Source organism: Sciurus vulgaris (assembly GCF_902686455.1).
Source record: "Sciurus vulgaris genome assembly, chromosome: 11".
NCBI lineage: Eukaryota > Metazoa > Chordata > Mammalia > Rodentia > Sciuridae > Sciurus > Sciurus vulgaris.
The window spans coordinates 54,798,281-54,818,016 of NC_136472.1; the positions used below are offsets into that span (position 1 = coordinate 54,798,281).

Below are 19,736 nucleotides of genomic sequence, written 5' to 3' on the forward strand. Positions count from 1 at the left end.
ATCACCAAGCGAGCCATCTGAATATACCTGTGGTGCTTGTCACACCAGCCTCCAGCCTTTACAAGACTGATCTCAAGCCTCTCCCAGCCCCCTACTTTGAATTCACTGGGATTCTAAGTCTTCTGATTGTCTTCCATTTCCCTGTGAGTTCTTAGATATAATGGATTCTCCTCAGTGGCCTCCTTTGATGATACTTATTACTGCTCCTGCTGTGGCAAGTCCCCAAACCACTGATAGTGGAGTGGGCATCACCTCCACTGTCTGCACCCTGCTACTAAGTTCTTACGCTTTCAGGATCCTTAAATGTGAGGGCAGGAGAGTGCTCCTTATTAGTGGGAATAACTCTTTTAGGACCAAAATAGGTCTCTTATACCTACCTCTCTTGAAGATCTGGGACAATTTTCCAGGGGTGGGGTTAGAATAAATTTGAGAGGTTACACTTCAAGAAGTTTGTACTGGTTGACCACAAACTGACATCCCAGGGTAGACTTCGTCCCCTGTTTGTTCTTTTCTCTAGGTGAATGAAGTTTGGGAGCAGCCTTTGTCTCCCCTGTTCAAAAATTTTAATCAGGATCTCTCATTTACTGAATGCCAATTTCTTTTTGGAAACCGAGGATGAAAATAGTGTATCTAGGGGGATCTCTTGGGTTTTCAGAGGTGAGACCCTGGCTTCCTAACATAACTGTTTATGTATATAGTGGGAGGGCTGGCAGATTTTGCAGGATTCACTTGGCTCCAGCATGTATGTTCTGTGCCTGGTCCTGTTCCTACGGGGCTTCATTATGGTCTGCAGGGGGAGCTGTGTTCTCATGGCTGGGTGCTGGGATTTTTACAAAAGGGCCATAAACTGCTCCTTTGTGCAGGCCCAAACATGCTTGGGAACTGTGCTTCTCCCTGGGTTGTGCAGTCTCCCAAGTTACATTCCCAGCTCCAGCCTTCTGCTTGGGCACTGTGAGTCATCATCATCAGCGGAAACTATGGCCTCACCAACAAGGTGGGTGCAGTGCTTGGCCTTTCTCCCTCTCTCTCCCTCTCTTCCCCCTTAACCTCACCCCCTCCCTCCCTCCCACCCTCTCATAATTTCACAGTGATGATGTACTGATGATCTTTTCTAATGGACACAATTGAAGCTCTTGTCTAGGTGGGGAGAAGAGAACCTGGAGAAGAAGAAGAAGCCAACCCCAGGACATAGGCAGTGAGGGCCAGTATGAACATCAACCGTCTGCTCTCCCCTCCCAAGGAACTCAGGAAATCCCTTAGTAGTTGGGCAAGAAAGGTAACAATGGAAGTTTAGACAGATTTGACTGATAGTTTTCTACCGAGCTGTGGATAGAAAACCTGGGTTCTTGTCTTTTTTTTTTTTCTTTCAATTTGTTCTTTTTAGTTATATATGACAGTAGAATCTATTTTGATATATTTATATAAGCATGAAATAGGTTCTTGTCTTAGCTTTCCTTCTAACACATTGTTTGACCTTGGGTAAATACATTTCTCTCCTTTCTGGACTGATTTGGTAAGAAGTGCTCTGAGGTCCCATCTTACTCTGATGGATTTAGGCTGAATTGAGTGTAGAAAACCTTGAACCTTGTTCCTGTAGTCCTTGTGAGAATCCAAATCCTGTAGCTCTTTTCTCCAGATGAATAGTGCTCTGTTTATTGTATAAGGAAAATCACATAGACTTGGTTCCTACCCTTTGAGACCTTATAGTCTGTCTTCCTACTTTCCTCTTCCCATGAGGCAGTGGACAGAATCCACTGGGAAGCAGGAAATTGGGATTCCACTTTTGGCTCTGCCTTCTTGCCTTCAACTGCCCTCCCTCATCCCTACCCCCTCAACTTGAGCCTCCTACTGGTTTTTCTGCAGGGTGTGATTCTTAGCTGCAGAAACCCTGGGGGTATAGTTTCCTTTCTTGCTGGGAGGGAGAGAAGCAAGATTATTTTTTTAATTACGCAGCTAAGATTAGGCAGCAATCTACATTTTAAAGTGTTATTAATAAGAATCTAAAAGTGTGCAAAGCAACTTTGGAGTTTGAATGTGAAATGAGTTGGGAAACATCTGCAAAGGCACTGACCTCAATCAAGGGTTTTTCTCAGGGTGCCAAGTGTCTTCTAGGTGTGAGTAGCAGACTGATGTGCTGCTGCTGGACCACTGACCCCTGCAGGGACTGGAAACTCAAGCACTCAGCTACCGTAACCACCTCAGAGCAGGGGCTCTCTTCAAACTTTGCAAACTGGGCTTAGAGAGTGATAGTCATGTTACTAACACCTGCATTAAGAGTTTGTAAAGTGCTTTATTGTTTATTGTCTGCCTTTTCATCATAGTCTTGAGATGTGTAAGAGCAGGTTTCATTGCCTCTACATGAGTTGGCTGAGATTTTTAAGTTTCTTCCTTTAAGAAAGGTGCTGTTTGAACATTAAAAAATGCATAATATATTGAAACATCACATGGAACCCCATAAATATGTACAATTTTTATGTGTCATTTCAGAGAGAGACAGAAAGAAAGTGTTGTGCTATAGAAGAGGCCTAGACAGGAAGTCAGGAGATGGGCACTGATCCTGAGCTATCACCTCCCTCCCCAACTTTGGCTGTCTCTTTTCCCTACTTTATATTTTTCTATAATTCTTAAAGCCATTTGCCTTGGGGTATATTTTATGTTTGTTAATTTTCTGTCTTTCCCTCAATTAGAATGTAAGTTCTGTCAGAAAAGGAGTTTTGTTCAATGCTGTGATTTCTTGCACCTAAGATAGTACTTGGCATACCCCCATAGAGTAAGTGCTCAATAGTTACTTGTTGAATATTGTGAGTGTCTGGCTCCATTTCTGAGTTGGCTATATGATTTGGGTGGTTATTTTATTCAGTTTTGTTTCCTCTTTGGGGAGTTGGATTGGATGGTCTCTGAATTTTTTTGGAAGCATATAACAGTTCATGATAAGAGTGATACCTATTTTTTTTTCTTTCTTTTTTTGGGGGATGGGGTATTGGGGATTGAACTCAGGGGCACTCAACCACTGAGCCACATCCCCAGCCCTATTTTGTATTTTATTTAGAGTCAGGATCCTACTGAGTTGCTTAGGGCCTCACCAAGTTGCCGAGGCTGGCTTTGAACTCATGATCCTCCTGCCACAGCCTCTTGAGCTGTTGGAATTACAGTTTGTGCCACTGTGCCTGGCTTTTTTTCTTTTAATAAATACTGAGCTTCTGCTTTGGGTTAGGCCTTGTGCTAGGTGCTATGAAAAATATAGAGAATAAGAAAGAATCACTATTTTCTACCTGTTAGTAGGCAATATGAGGCATGTAGTCAGATAATCTTGTATTTGGAGGCATAGAATAAAATAGTTATTTAAACAGGTATAAACATCATGCCAGTGACTTTTAAAGGAAGATATGGCTTGGTCTGGGGATGTAGCTTAGTGGTAGAGAACTTGCCTAGCATGTGCAAGGCCCTGGGTTCAATACTCAGCACCCCACAAAAAAGGAAGAGATGGCTTATTCTGGTCAGGAGTTGAAAGTGCACTTTAGAAGGCAATGGCATTTGAGCTTGGCTCTGCATGGTGTGAGGGAGTTTTATAGGTGGGACAGGGCCAGCATTTATGTCTGGGAGCATAGCATGACCCTGAGGCCGAGGAGGGGGGAAGTGGAATATGCTCTTCTCAAAGGTGCAGTCATCCAGCATTGAGAGAACATGTGTGCTTTGAGGCACAGACTGTAAAGATGAGGAAGCTGCTAAACAAACTAGACCTGGAGCTCCTGAGATTTCCTTACCCAGTTGGGAGAAGACCCTAGCCTAATTCCTCCTTGATTTTGTCTGGGAAGCCCCAACCCTGTGTGTTGCAAATAGTTCTGCAGCCAGTCTGAGGATACTTAGTGTGCAGTCTGTCTTGACTTCTGTCACTGGTGCCCCTGATTTGGTAGCTAAAAACGTCAGTGGTGACAGTGGAGCAGTTGTGTGGAATATCTGTATGTTTTGGAACCCTGATATTTGCTATATAGGTCAAGGATGAAGCCCAGTCAGTCTTCAGGTGGGATCTCTTTGTGCCTCTAGCCCAGGCATGTGTCCCTGTGACTCTGAACAATGTCTGGAAGACCTTGGGAATGGGTACTTTTGAAGAGGCTTAGTCATTAGGAACTCAGATCAAATGGGTCACTGCCCCCTCTGCAGGATAATGATTGAGGGCACTGACTCTGGTGCCAGGCTCCTGGGTTCCGTCCTAACTCTGTCCCTGATAGCTGCTGGCTCTGAGTCCAAGATTTAACCTTTCTTTCTACAATACTTTTCTCATCTCTAATTTTAAGGATTATAATGCCTACTCATAGGGTGTTTCTTTGAATTAAATGAGATAACCCATGTCTTACATAAAATAAGCACCCTCAACATATTAGCTATTGTTACTGAAGTTTTGCCACTTACTAGATGCGTGATTTAGGGCGTCATTTAACCTCAGTGATCTGTTTCTTTATCTGTAAAATGGGATTCATACCAATCATTAATGTAATGACAGTACCTAAAAACAATTTCTAATCAGAGTCAGCTCTTGATAAACAAATTCTCTTTGTTCCCCTGCCTTTGTTTCCTCCCTTTGTAAGCTGTTTCTCCTCTTTTTAGTTGGGGACTATGTGTAAAAATTTTATTCCTCTATTAATTTCTTAAAAACTCCAAACCTTTTATTATGTGACATTGTTCATGATATGACTTTGGAAACTTGAGAAATTTTACTAAAAATAGGATATATAATTAAGTCTCAATTTTTATTTAAATTATTAACTATATGAATGGTCTTTGAAATTATTTTAGGATACTGATCAGACTGAAGATTCCAAAGTTGCCAATAAAATTAAATTATACACTACTCATTTTGACACTAAAAATTTTTAGACATCATTATTAAAGTTTATATCTGGAGGATGTCTGAGAGTTGTCTGTTCTAGTCTCTCTTTTTATAGATGGGAAAGCTAAGCCCCTGGAGGAAGAGGGACCTGTTCAAGACCAAGTGGCTTATAGAAGCCAGGATCAGGATCCAAATCTTAAGAATTTGGGCTAAAGCTTCCTTTCTTCCCTTCTCCTCCCCAGCTCCCCTTGCTTCACCTCTCTTCTCCATTGTTCCCTTTCATTCTCTTCTTTCCAACTTTGATTAATTCATATCATGTACATCAGAGACCTCTGATGTGCCAACCACTTGAATATTTAAGAAAAATTCCATGATCCTTCAGTTTTTTCTCATCTTTGATTATCATTAGAGACATTGACCTTAAGGCACTGGTAGGTGAGAGTTGACTGAGAAGGTTTGACAATTTGGTGGAAACTGGGTGGAACCATGGAAGACCTGGACCAGGCCCTGAAGTTCATTTTGTGAGAATAGTAATAGTGGCTGATATTTACTACTATATGCCATGCACTTCATGCAAAAATATCCTTGCAACATTCCTACTAGAGATGCTGTTATTTTGCAGATGAGACTTGAGCTACTGAATAATTTTCTCAACCTTACAGAGATAGTGAATGGTAAAGTTCAGTAGGGGTAGGTAGGTTCAGAGGTAGGTAGATCTGATAGGTAAGGGATATGGTTAGATTCATTTGTTCATTCAGGCAGCAGTATTTATTGGGTACCTGCTTTGTGCTGGGCATTATTTTAGGATGTGGGGATTTATGAAAATGGTCCCTGCTCTCATGGACCTGATTTCTGGAGGAAACAAACATTAATAGAATAATTCTCCTAATGAATATATGTGTTTGACCTGAGTTAAGTGCTTCTAAAATGAGGATCATGGTCTTGGAATTGTTGCACATTATCTATGCTGAGGAGTCAGCAGAACCAGAGAGTGAGTAGGAGATGAGTAGGTGAACAGGGTTGGGGACATAGATGTAGCTGGGGACGGAGAGAACTATGATGGAGGCCTGTGGAAGCCCAGCATGGCACATTCTGTGTGGAAAGCAGCCTGGTGTGACTGCTGGCACCTGTGCTCTGTGTCCTCTTCTTCCTTTTTTCCTGCTCCTTACCCAGAAAGATGACACTGGACAACTCTTAGGCAGTTAGTTTTGTGTTTGAACAGTCCTTGGTTATTATCATCAAATACTTCTTTGTAAAGTCTCTGTTCTCATTATCATCAAATACTTTTTTGTAAAGTCTCTGTTCCCATGGCAGAACAAAGAAGGAGTTGCAGAAATCTTCTTTCCTTCTGAGGATTTAGAATGAATATGCTGAGAGTAACTAGACTTTGTAAACAGATAAATATCACCAACTCATAAGCAGAGAAGGATGTCCTCATGTGTGTGTCTTTTAAAAGGGCTTATAGCATCCTGGCATTTTAGAGGTGGAGGGAGTGAAAAGGTCTGGTGGCCTTGTCTCTTTCTGACCATGAGTTTTCTTTTTATACTATCTACCTCTGTCTGCTTACTGCATTTTGTTATCATCGTTGATGTTCTGTTCCCTTTGGATAAATTCTGTTAAAAACAATATGACTGTTCTTCTAATTTTTCTGTCACCTCAGCCCCCTACCTTCACCCGTCCTCCTGGAATAGGACAGAAATAAATACCTGCCTTCACCACTGGCCTGGGCAGCCCTGGATGGATGGTAGAGTTGGTCCCTGGAATATTCACTACCTACTCACCTTTTTCTCAGAGTCTTTCTCCTTACTCTTTCTCCTTTTTAAAAATATTTGACTATTTGATAATATGTTTGTGAAAGGTCCTAGAATGAAATAACATTTTATGAATCTTATTAGTGAAACTCTTGACGTAGCATCTTTATACATTTTGCCTACTTCTTTTAATGGCACTACTACCTTCCTCCTAGCCTTAAAATCCTGAAATATCCTTGGGGTGTTTATCTTCTTCTGTTCCCTTTCTCTTACATATTGGGGTGCCAAGCCCCCCAAATTCTTTTCTTTTTTTTTGTTTTTAAAGACTCCAACCACAGGTTAAGTCCTGTTGTGTCTTAGGCTCATGTAATTGGTGGTTTTCTTCTTTTCTTCCCTTTTCCCATAATGACCTATGTGACTTGGAGTGAATACCTTGTTTCCTGTAAGTAAAATGGGCATGTTGAGAATACCTGTGTCACAGGGTTGTTTGGAGAAAGGAACAGAACACTGTGTAGAGAATGGTTAGAATAGTGCCAGCACATAACAGGTGCTACAACAGAAGTGTGAGCGAAGAGTACTGTTCATGGCCTCTTTTAGTCCTTTGCCAGAAGTACCATCTCCAAACATGGCTTTCATCAGGCAACACCCCTGTTTAAAATCCTTAAGTCTCTCCATGGTTTAGTTAGCAGTAGTCCCTAAAGTGAGCATGCAAGGCAAAGTGCTAGGGTGTGATAAGAGAAACATGATTTTGTGTATGTTTTTATCACATTTTTTTACATTTTCTATTTTTTGAGTATGTTTTATCCTATATATTTTTAAGGGAGGGTACATATTCAAAATTTAAAAATGTATCAAATACAGTGTATTCTTTTATAAAAAAAATAGTACATCTGCTGGTATGGGGAAAAATATGTTACTGATAGAATATGGCAAGCAACCATGTTTGGAGACCCCTTTTAAGGTAATATTCAGATTCGCACTCCTGTCATTTCCCTGTGATTGGCCTCAGACTGACCACTGACTTCCCTTCAAGTGTCTCTCCTGTGACCCTCATTCTCTCCCCCGCTCCCCTCTCGTGCCTTTCAATTTCTATATTGTGCATCCCCTTTCCCTGTTCCTCCAATGTCCTCTTTCATTCTCTCACTTTTTTTTTTTTTTAATCCAGATGTTCACCTTAATTGCCACTTGTTCCATCAAGCCTTCCAGGACAATTGTAGCTCGAAACATTTCCTCCAAGCTTCAAAAATGTTCTTTGTTAGTACTACTCACTTGTCACCTGTTGTGTTCTGTGTTGTGCTGACATCTTTTGCCATGTTACTTTTTGGCTGTATAGTTTGGTTATTGTTAATTCTTACATGGATGTGCCTTTAAATTATATTTTGCTTGCTGACTTTATTTTGAGCTGTTTTGGCATTTCTCTCATTTATCATTTATCCAAGACACATACCTATACTTTTTAGGTGACATTAATATATCTTTTTTTATCATGGTAATACATAATTCTTTAAGGAGAAGATTCATTTGTTAATTTGTGATCTGAGTCTCCTTGGATTTGACAGCATGCTTCAGCTTGAGGCAGACATTTATCTATAGTGCATTAATGAACATTTTTGAAGGTAGATTCATTATTTTCTTTTACTCCCAGTTCCATAAAATCACAATCCATGTGTATAATGCCTTCCTTTTAGCAGGTATAGTCCTCGTTCTATTTGGCCTCCTGGGATGGTCATTCTTTTGAGGAAAGCTGGGTAACATGCAGAGCAAATCCACTTAATGTAGTTCTCCCTCTTTAAACATGGTACAATGGCTGTTTCATCAGCCAAGTTTCTCCAGTTTGTGATAGCAGCTGTACCATCATCATAGATGCCATTGAACTTGGAGTTAGAAGACACAGGTTTAAGTCTTGAGTCCAACACGTGCTGATTTGAACTGGACCAAATCATTTAACCTCATCTGAAACATAAACTTAATAATCTCTATGTCAGTATTATGAGGATTAATTGAGATAGTGTCTGTGAATGTGCTGTGTACTTGGGAGGTTGTCCATATTGTCTGTTTAAAACAAAAGGAGAAATATGAGTCTCTTCTGTCCTCTGTGAGCCTTCTGTAGCAGAGTATATCTTGAGAAACTGACAAACAGGTTTAGAGCGTGCCAAACTTAGGCTTGAGACTGGAGGCTGAATGTTGAGTTGGCCTGGTTTCTGGCTTCTCTCTACTAGAATGTCTGTGGCCTCCCCAGAGAGTATGAAGATTAATTAGTTAATCTTTGTAAAGTGCTTAGAAGGCGAAAAGTGCTACATAAGTGGAATGGTTGAATTGCTATTGGAGATGTAATAATGGTGGCACCATATTCTGGCATCCTTGCCTGTCCTGACATTAGTAATCAATAAGAGAAAGTTCTAAGATGTTTTGCTTAATGTGAAAGAAGGCATTCATTGTACTATTGTGATAACACTCTTCTTTCTGTAGTCTTGCAGATAGCAGCTTTCTACTTTTTCCCAGCTGAGGAATGCTAGGGTCATTTAACAAGCAACAGTCTCATCCTCAGGCTTCTTGGGAATCTCCTGCTAAGGCAGTGTGATTATAAATGCTAGCCAGCTTAGGTAGAGGGACAGTTGACCAGTTTTGGATTCTTCATGGGTCCTGGGCACCTGATCATTTTCCAGTATAGTCCTTCATAAGTGGAGGAAGGTGTTGAGTGATTATATCGTGGTGTGGATCAGTGTGAATAACCAATGCAGAATGGTATCATGGTTTAGTTGAAAGACATGTGGCTAGCTGTCTGTCCCTAAGCAGTCACTTCTCTGAACCTTTTAAATGGCAGCATTGTATTTGAATAAAATAGTAAAGGTGACCAGCAGGAGGGTGAGTTTCATCCTTTCTTGGGAGATTTGGGGAGCCAAGAAAGTTTTCATAGAACTAGTGGTACATAAGCTGGACTCTAAAAGACGATTCATGGTTTACCAGGCAAGGAAAGGGCATCAGTAGCATAAGGAATAGTACATGCTGATGCATGAAATAGCGCATCTGAGTGGACCCACTTCCAGTTCTTATAATGTACCAGACTGCATAGGCTTTGTTCCTTCTGAAGTAGCCCAGGAGTCAGATTCCTGTGAATTCCTTAGTCCTTAGTATCTACCTTAGTGTCTGCAAGCAGTTGAACCTGAGAACGATATCCCTGCAGAGCCCTATATTCCTGTGACATTTCCCTGATGAATCTATGGTTTTTTTTTTTTTTATTTTTTTTAGCCAAAACTATAAACCATATGTTTAATGTAGGGCCAGATGAAGCTTTGATATCAAACACAGAGTATGTAGTAGATTTGTCTAGAATTTAATATGTATTACTTGGTGTTTTGTCTCTTAAGCAAAGTTTTTCTTTGTTAAAATAAACATGTATAAAGAATTTATACAGCGCACATGGTTATGCATATTTATTGCAGAGAATCTGTTAATAATCTATGCCTCATCGGATTTTGCATTTCTGTTGAAATAACAAATGCAGCATTTGGCACAACTGAATGAGTTTGGTGAATTTTCTCTTATCTGGGAAAAGAAAGGCCATTTCTTCTTCTTCAAACTTCATTTTCTTTTATCATCTTTAGTACTGGCCAGCATCCTGTGTGGTAATGGGGGAACTGAATGCTTTTCTGGTGCCAAATGATTTTGTCTGTTTTATTTATTTTTTTCTCCCTTTTGTTATTCCCTTAGCTCCAATACACATAGACACATGTCTTGGGACTGTTAGACTTGCTTCTTTGGGTGAGAGTACAGACTCTTAGGTGGAGGGGAAAGTGGAGAAGGAAAAAACAAACAAACTGGCCATTAATTGAATTAGGAGAAAAGTCTTACCAGATTGTGGCATGGGCAACTTCAGTGGCGGTGGAGGACTCTGGATTAGGTAGAAGGGATGAAAGCCTCAAAACAGGCATCTGTGCAAAAGTGGAGGAGGGTGCGAAAGAGAGGAAAGGGTAGGTGGACTGTAGGAGTGGTTGAAGTTGATCTGTAGTAATATTCATATCTATATCTATATTCGAGGCAAGAGCCCAGGCTTTAGAATCAATCTCTGATTTTTGCTTTGTGCTCACCACTCAGTTGATATTTGACAAGTCATTTAACCTTTCTAAACCTCAGTTCCCACATCTGTAAAAGTGTGCCTTCTTTACAGAAGATAGGAAGGCTCTCTGTACCTAGTAGTTGGTGCTAATGTAAATGTTCACACTTCCTCTGGTAAGTCATTACCTACCCATGAAAGCACAGTCCTGGAATGAGGCCTTAATTCAAATGTTTGTTTTTAGAAACCAGCAAGTTGTTTACCTGGGGCCGAGCCGATTATGGTCAACTAGGGAGGAAGTTGGAGTCTCATGATGGCTGGAAAGGAGAAAAGCAGGATTCAGTCTTCCCTTCCTCGAGACCACAGAACAGCCCACCTTCAGCTCTGCATTGCCTTACAGGAGCAACTGAGGTAGGAAGTGACTTCTTATATACAAATTTCTCTTTTCCTTGTCTTTTGGTAAAGTGTTTATAGAGGGCCTATTGTGTGCCATGCATTATGATCGATTCTATGTAGAAACCAAAAGGGGCTTCCCTAAGGAGTGCATGTTTTAATATGGCAGAAAAGTCAATTCCCAGTTACCCAAATGACTATATCATAAGACAGACTGGAAAATACAGTATTTTGGATCCATTGGGAGTAGTGAGAAATGAATTTTGGGTATAGGGGTTGTCTTGGTGTTAGAGAATGACATGGCTTTTGAGCTGTTCCTTGGGGAATAGGTCAGACTTGAGCAACCACTTGTAAGAGAGGAGAGGACTTTTAGGTGGGTGTAACAGCCTGAATAGAATCATAGGGGTAGGAATGTGAAAAAAATGTTTTGGAGACCCTTGATGGTTAAATTTGGCTAAAGCATGGGGTAATTATGAGGTGATATCAGAAAGAAGGGTTGGGACCTGATCAGGAGCCTTTAATATTGAGCTAAATATTTTGCATTTCTTTTTATATTTCCCAGTGTAGAAAACGTTGTACTTCAGTTGCTTATTCAAGCCTTTTAGTTCTCTGAATGGCTCGAATTTCTGCATTTAAGGCAAGAGTTTTAATTTCTCCAGGGTGTATGTTTCTGTTACTAAATTTTACTTTACTGCTGTCTTAAAGAAAGGATAGTTTTTTGGGAGAATGGCCAATACAGGAAATATGCCTCTGAACCCAGGTTGGCTTAATGAAGGAATTCAGTCTTCATTCAGAGTCTCTGTCAAAAAATTAATAAGCTAGTGAGACTTCTGTAATTAGCATCAGACTAATTACAACCCTTTCCATACCTGGAGGGCTTCCCTTCCCCCTGGGGACTGCCTGGCCTCCTCCTTCCGGGTATGTAGGACGTTTCTCAATTTCTACTTCGCATCCCAGCCCTGGTTCTCCTGGGCGTTCCTTAGTGTTAGGTTGAGTTTCTCTGTCTTTTTTTCTCCTCTGTCTTTCTCTTTGATTCAAAGATACTAAAAAACACCATAAAGACAGTTTATGCATGGTAATAGTAATAATAAACCCACCCAAAATCTTAGCACCTTAAGATAACTGTATTCTTTTTTGCATATACACATGTATATACTGGTACAAGGTTATATTGATGGCATTTATGCTGTTTTGTAGTCTTCATTATTTCATAACAATGCTTTGCTTTATTTCCCTTTGATCATTTAAATTGGCTATATCATATTATATGATCAGAAGGTTCTGGGATTTTCTAAGCCCTTCTTTGGATGGTAGGATACTTAAAACATTTTCTCTTTTTAATTTTTTATTTTTAAATAACTATTGTGAACCCTGTAGTGAATTCCTGTTGAACTGTTTCTTTAAGACAGGATCTTGAGGATGAAGGCACAGGACCAAAGACCATGAGGATTTTTATGACTTTTGCTGTATTTTTCTAGATTCTGTTTGGAAGAAGTAGACTCTACCAGAAGTAAATGAGCGAATGTAGTGTTTAGACTGCTATTGTCTGTTCACTGAGTTAAGGTGCTTAGAGTACATAATACTTTGACCCTTTACCTTTCCATTGCCTTTCCTAGCTTATTTGAGACTTTTGAGTTTGGGTGGCATAGTAGCAGAGGCACAGGGTTTCATAATTTTTTTTGAGTCTCTGTTTCTTTTGGCAAGATGAAGAATATTTCTTTTTAAAAAATTTTTTTCTAATTAGTTATACATAACAGTAGAATGCTTTTTAACACATCATACATAAATGGAGTATAACTTCTTATATTTCTGGTTATACATGATGTAGAATCACACTGGTTGTGTAATCACATGCACTTAGGGTAATAATGTCTGATTCATTCTACTTTCCTTCCAGTCCTCTCTGTCCAATCCAAAGTACCTCTATTCTCCCTACCCCCTCCTTATTGTGAATTAGTATCTGCATATCAGAGAAAACATTTGGCCTTCAGTTTTTTGGGATTGGCTTATTTTACTTAGCACGATAATCTCCAGCTCCATCCATTTACTGGCAAATGCCATAGTTTCTTTCTTTTTTAAGGTTGAGTAATATTCCATTGTGTATGTATGCCACATTTTCTTTATCCTTTCATCTGTTGAAGGACACCTAGATTGGTTCCATAGTTTAGCTATTGTGAGTTGAGCTGCTGTAAACATTGGTGAGACTGTGTCACTGTAATGTGCTGATTTTAAGTCCTTTGGGTATAAACTGAGGAGTGGGATAGCTGGCTCAAATGGTGGTTCCATTCCAGGTTTTCTGAGGAATATTTGTACTGCTTTCCATAATGATTGCACCAGTTTGCAGTCCCACCAGCAATGTGTGAGCGTACCTTTTCCACCATATCCTCACCAACATTGTTGTTTGTATTCTTGATAATTGCCATTCTGACTAGAGTAAGATAAAATCTTAAGAGTATTTTTTTTTAAATGCAGGATTTATTTTACTTATTTTTTATGTGGTACTGAGGATCAGACGCAGTGCCTCACACATGCCAGGCAAGCACTCTACCCCTGAGCCACAACCCCAGCCCTTAGAGTAGTTTTTATTTGCATTTCTGTAATTGCTCGATATGTTGAACATTTTTCATATGTTTATTGATCTATTTTATTTCTGTGAAGTGAAGAATAATTCTTAAGATATATCATATATAATAATACATATTGGGGGGGATAACATGCATAGTTCTTGGCCTGAAGTAGGCACTCAGTAATTATTGTTTCTTTTCTCTTCTGCTTTGGGGGATTTTGATGCCCTGAGGTGGCTTACAGTGTGTAGCTCTGTGACAGATGTGGTCAGTGTAAACATGTAGCCTAGGAATCTAATGGATGTGTCTTTTATGTAGCTTCTTAGTGACACAATATGGGGAATGGGTTTGTGTCCTGACCCTCTTGGCAGCTTCATTTTAGTGCTTCCAGTGTCTGGGGTGCTAGTATGTATATTCTGGTCTCTTCGAAGGTTTTAGACTCCTGGCTATTACCCATTGGTAAATTGGGTTTGTGAATTATATCCAGTTGTTGATGCTTAGGTCTGGCCCATTAGGCATCCATTTTTCTGAGGACCAGAGAGAGCTAGGCCCATGTGCTTTTATAAGCTGGTAGCAGTGGGTTCACCTTGGAAAAGACAAGAGCCATTTAAACTAGGTGCTGCCCTGGTCAGGAAAGTGTAGGGATCCCTGGGGAAGCAGGAACAGTCTTGGACTAAGTTGACAATTCATGACCTTTGAGGACTTGGGTGTGGAACATAGCTGACCAATTGCTTTTAATTTCCACTTATTGCCTTTAATATCCAAGGAGTAAGGAGTAAGCTCTCTGTGCTGGCATCTCAAATGGGATTACGGGTCCAGGGTGACAGCCAAGCAGGAAGGGAAATCACAGGTGGACTGAGCTGGGATATGGTATAATCTTCCTTTCCCCTGAACAAAAGAAAGCAAATAAATAGAGTTATTGAATGCTTATCATGGTCCAATGTAGTAAATACTTCATAGATATTATTTTATCTTTATAGTAAACCTTTGTGCATATATTAAGATCATTACTTTATGAACAGGGAGACTATTCATAGATGGGTAACTCAGAATGGGTAATCCAGAATGGGAAACTTAGGTGGCCCGTGGATCCCACAACAAGTAAACGGTGGGCCTGGGACTTGAAGTATTCAAAACAGTCACATACTTTCTCCATAGATGAAGTAAAATTGAGGATTATTTCCCTATGTCCTTTTTCTAGGTACCCTTTCCTGAGTGAAAATTTTTGGTCTGGAAATTAGAGCCTCTGAATTCCTTGAGAATCTCAATTCCTTTTTTAACATCTTGTCTCAGCTCTATCCTGAAAAAGATTTTACTTGAGATTTTAGACATGGTGGGTCTTTCTTTAATGTTCTTACAGTGGTAATAATTCATGCACTATCAGTTTTACTTTATATATTAGACCTCTCTAGCTCCTTTTGGAAAATTCCAGGGATAGCACAGTGATTGGGATTTATCCCCCGCCCCCTTGCACATGTCAGCACAGGATGTGTGTGAACAGGTCTGTTTGCTCCTTGACAGCAAAGATATACCACAGTATTCTAAGCTTTTACTTTTACTTTTACTTTCTAAGCTCTGGATGGTTGCTGCTGGCACATTTCCTGTGGAACATTGGTTCCAACCTCCACCTGAAGGTGGACATCGTGTGTTGCAGTTAGGTAGAAGCATTTGTGCTCATTCAGTTGGTGTACCCTAAGATTCTGCAGCAGCTGGAGTTGGGTATCTGGGGTGCCATCAGGAGACCTGCTGGTCAAGAACTGGAATGGAAGTTGAAGATCTGGGCTCTATCATTGGTTCTCCCCTGAGTGAATCGGGCAAACCCCTTTTCTTCCTTTGTTCTTGACTTCCCCATATTTAGGTTAGACCAGATGATTTTCAGTGTTTGTGTAGATCTAAGAGTCTCTTCCATGGCTAATTCTTATTTCTTTGAAATGATCACTACTTAACTTTGTAATGACTCCTGCTTCTGAGTTCCTTAGTTTCATGACCAAGGTCACTAATTGCTAGCTGCTAATTCAAATTTGGTGGATCTGGGAATGTTTGCTAATTGAAGTTCCAGGCTTCAATACCACTTCACCCTTGCTCTGACTGCCCTTGCTCTTTTCTGGGTCCTATTGTTTGTCCTAGCCTTCCCAATCCAGTTTAGTTTGTGGGACTTGGTATGATGCCCTTGCTCCTTAGTGCCTGGACTCAAATGTGTACCCCTGCTCGCTGTTGATCTCTAGTGTTTTTTGGACCAGATTCCTGCCTGGTCTTCCCAGAAATTTTAGTTTGACTTTGACTTTTGATTCTTTGTTGCCTGGGGCAGATGTTGGTAACCCCATCTTTTTGGAGTCCTTGCCCCCACACCTTCCACTGGTTGTTTGTATGTGCACTGTGCTGCCTTTTCTGCTCTCCTGCATCTCTGTCAGTTATACCATGTTGACTTTGAGGTCTCACCCTTTCCTTAGTCGACTCATGAAACTGGCTGACATCTGCTATATGCCAGTACTGGTCACACTATGGTGTAGAGATGGATATGAAGAGTGAAAATGCATGATCCTTGCCCTCAAAGGACTTCCAGGTGCATAAGTAAGTAAGATACTGTACAGAGTGAAAAGTGCTATTAGAGGCAGGTACAGAAGACCAAGGGAACAGTGAAGATGGAAAGATTAATTCTGAAGACACTAACAAAAAGGAAATGTTGTTTGAACTAGGTTCTTAAGAGTGAGTAGGAGTGCGGCAAAGGTAGAAAGATAGCCCATGCCAAGGGACAGCATGAACTAAAACTGTGCTGCCTGATCTGCTTTTAACTCAGGATGCTTGGGCCTTCTAGGGGGTTGAGCCTAGTTTTGCTGTGTGGCCACCTGTCTAGTCTGGCCCAGCACCTTGTGTAGTCATGAAGGAAAATAACTTTCACCTATGTTGTTTCATTTGATTCTAGCATGATGCTATAAATAGGCCAGAAGAGGAATGTGTATTTCCATTTTCTAATTGGGGAAACTGAGGCCCAGGAGGTTAGCTAGGAATTAGGAGAAAATTCAAGACAAACAGCGCAATTGCCAGTGTTTCTGAGGGCTTGCTGTGGGCTCAGGCTGCAGCCACAGTCCTGAGTCATGTTCCTGGTTTAAATTCTGCCCACATTTGGTTAAGGTGCTCCAAATCCCAGTATTCACTTGCACGTGTGTTTGCACACGCAGTCGCTGGAGCAAGAGCAGGGAATGTGGAAATAAACAAGGGTTGAACCAGAATTGGGTAATTGTCAAGCTCAAATGCCATCAGCCCTCATTTTGCTGCAGGACTGAAACTGTTAGAGAATCAACCTGTGCACAGGGTCTAAGTGAAATCTGTCAGGATGAGTGGGAAAGAAGCTATTTTTAGTTTGCAGAGTCACTCACTCAGCTGTGTTAGCTGAGGTTTGAGTCTGTCCCTACGCTTTCCACAGTGTTAATTCTGAAGGAGAAATACCACTTGAATGCTGTGTAAAACCCATTAATGAACCTAGAAGTTTCTACGGTGTCTTTGTCCTGCAGCTCCCTCGGAAGGCTGCCTTTCCTGAATGACCTTCCTCCTTTCCTATATTTAATGCATTTCTAATTTTAAGTTTGTGTCAAGACCGTGGGACTTCGGTGCCCTAAATAACACAGAAATCTACCACCAGCAATCAGCTGAGTCCAGAGGGTTCTGACAGAATTCAATACAACCTGAAAAAGCATTCCCAAGTGGCTCTCTGGTAAGTACCCCAAAGCATCACTGCCATTCCTGGAGGAGCATAAGTTCTCAGACCATGGGACCTCACAGTCCAAATCTTTCACACAGCAAGGGTTAGTGTTTGAGAGCCCTCCCTAAATGGGTAACAGTGCTTAAAATGTGTAGCAGTGTTCACCCAAGAGTGTTCTATTGATGATTAGAAATTCTAGCACATCTGTGTTGTAGCTGTTGACATAGCAGGGGAAGAAATAATATCAGCCCTCAAAGCAGTGGATTGCATCAGTCCATTAGAACAATCAGAAGACAGAAAGAACCACCAGATAGGGCCGTCTTGTTGGAGTTGGTAAAAAAAGATGTGAGATGGAAAGCATTTACTACTGCCTGCTGTTTTCTTACTTATGTGTATATATCAATTTGCACTTCTCATTAAAATATAAGTTCTAAGGGAGCAAGAGCCTTGTCTATCTTGTTCAAGCTATAGTCTCAGTGTCTAGAATAACCTCTAGCACCTTGTAGGTACTTAGTGGATATTCACTGATTGAATAAATGAAAAGTGAATGAAAGAAATGGTTTTGGAGCTATGTGCCCCTCCTTACCTCTTTTTTTCCTTCTCCTTACCTCTAGTCTGTGCTTCTCAATCCCAGGCTAGTTCAAGAAGAGACATTTCTATGTTTTCAGGCATTTGGTCCTTAGATGCCCTGCAGAGCCAGTACAGATGGGCTCTGACACTGTACCATGCTCAGAATAGCTATGGAGTTTCTTACAGAGGCTACAGAGCATAAGGTTCTGGTCCTTCAGTTTTTCACAGTTCACCAAGTACTTTTATGCATATTCACCTTCAGTTTCCTTCTTTAGTCCAATAGATGCTTAGGTGCACCTCTCTCTCTTAGTACTACAATAATAGAATGGGAAAAGCAAAGAAGAGTGAAACAGTTCCTGTCTTAGGAATCTGTGATTTAGTAGCAGGGCTAGGTTAAGTTCCTCGCAGGACAAGCAGAATGTGACGAAGGCTCTGGAGAGTCAGGATGAAAATTTGTTCACCCCATCCCATGTCCTTGGGGATCTTTTCTTCCATTTTCGGTCCCTGCGGTTTTTTGGGTTCTTCAGGGTTAGGGTAGGGGGTGGTGACTGAAAAGACTTCTTTAATGGAAAGTCTTAATGTTACATTAGTTCTCAAGGGAGCTCATGTAAAGTTACAGGGAAATTTTGGCAAGTACGTGAATTTAAGAGGAAAGCGGAGGAAGAGCAGCAGCCAGAGTAGCTGCTTGGAGACTGAATATTGACAAGACGGGGAGAAAGTATCTCAGAAGTGTTCCAGAAGGTGAAGAGATTTCAATAGGGAGGTCAGGGAGGTTGGGGATAGAGACAAGGCCACTGGGTTTGGTGATGGGAAGGCTGTGGTGATATTTTTAGCAGCACCTTCATCAGAGAGGTGGGGGCCAGAGTAAGGAGCTTAGTTACTGTATGGGTGATGACAAATACCGACTGCTGGTGTGAGTAGCCCTTGCAGGAGATATAGCAGAGGAGAATGAGAACAAGTTCATGCCTTTGACAGGAGACCCTGATTCTAGTTAGTTTTGTTTATGTAGAAGAAACCAGAGTGTGTCAGAAGGTTGAAGGCAAGGATCAGAGAGTGAGAATGCTGGTGGGCAGAGTTGCATGAGGGAGGGGGATGATTGGAGCCCGGCCCCCATGGAGGTGAGCGGTAGTGTTGAGATCACTGTAAAGGACTTAGTTCCAAGAAGGAGGAGGGATACCTATTCTTTTTTACAACCTAGGAATAAAGAAAAAGGGGACATGAAAAGATAGAAGTTTTGAGGTGAAGAAGCAAATGGTTTTTGTTGAATTTTGTGTATCTTTTGTCATCATAATGTATGTTTTATTCATTCTGTATGTTTATTGTGTCCTATCCTGGGAGGTGTATAATGCAAGGCACCAAGAATTTACAAATAAAAGACAAAGTTGCTGCCCAATTCTGCAACACAGTATTTACTAGAAGTAGAGTAATTGTTATGTTTATCTCTGAGTCAAACTTTGAGTTCTTCGAGGGCAGGCATAGTCTTATTTCTTTGTATAATTAGGGCCAGGCTTGGTACAAAGTAAATAGTCTGAGAAAAAGTGCCAGAAAGAATGTGTGAGCTCACATTGGGTGGCTTAAATCTTCCTGGTTAGGTTGAAAACCAAATTGTCTGCTGGATTGAGGAGGTCAGTTAAGAGAGACCATCAGGATGGGACTAGTTTGCTCTCTTCAGTAGTAGGCAGAAACTGAAGTTCAGAGAGAAATTTGCAACTAGTTAAAGTGAGAACCTGTCTCTCAGACTCCTTATTCTTCTCATTGCTATCCCTGTATACCAACAACTTCCTCTCTGGATAGTTCTGAACAGGATGTGACCCCAGGCTCTGACTTTGGCCATCTGGGTGGCAGTTCTGACTAATAGGGATCTGGTGAACTTCTT

At 40.9% G+C, this 19,736-nt stretch overlaps 1 protein-coding gene across 10 annotated transcripts in view; it reads left to right on the forward strand.

Moving 5' to 3' along the window:
* Positions 1–19,736, forward strand: part of SERGEF (secretion regulating guanine nucleotide exchange factor) — a 244,378-nt gene that overhangs the window by 37,971 nt on the left and 186,671 nt on the right. For all 10 annotated transcript variants that reach the window (XR_013757734.1, XR_013757735.1, XM_079103959.1 and 7 more), the window contains one exon: positions 10,878–11,044. Coding sequence is in view for 8 of the 10 variants with exons in the window: in XM_079103959.1 (XP_078960085.1) it covers positions 10,878–11,044 (167 nt within the window). In the remaining 2 variants the exon portion in view is untranslated. The remainder of the gene's footprint in view (positions 1–10,877; positions 11,045–19,736) is intronic.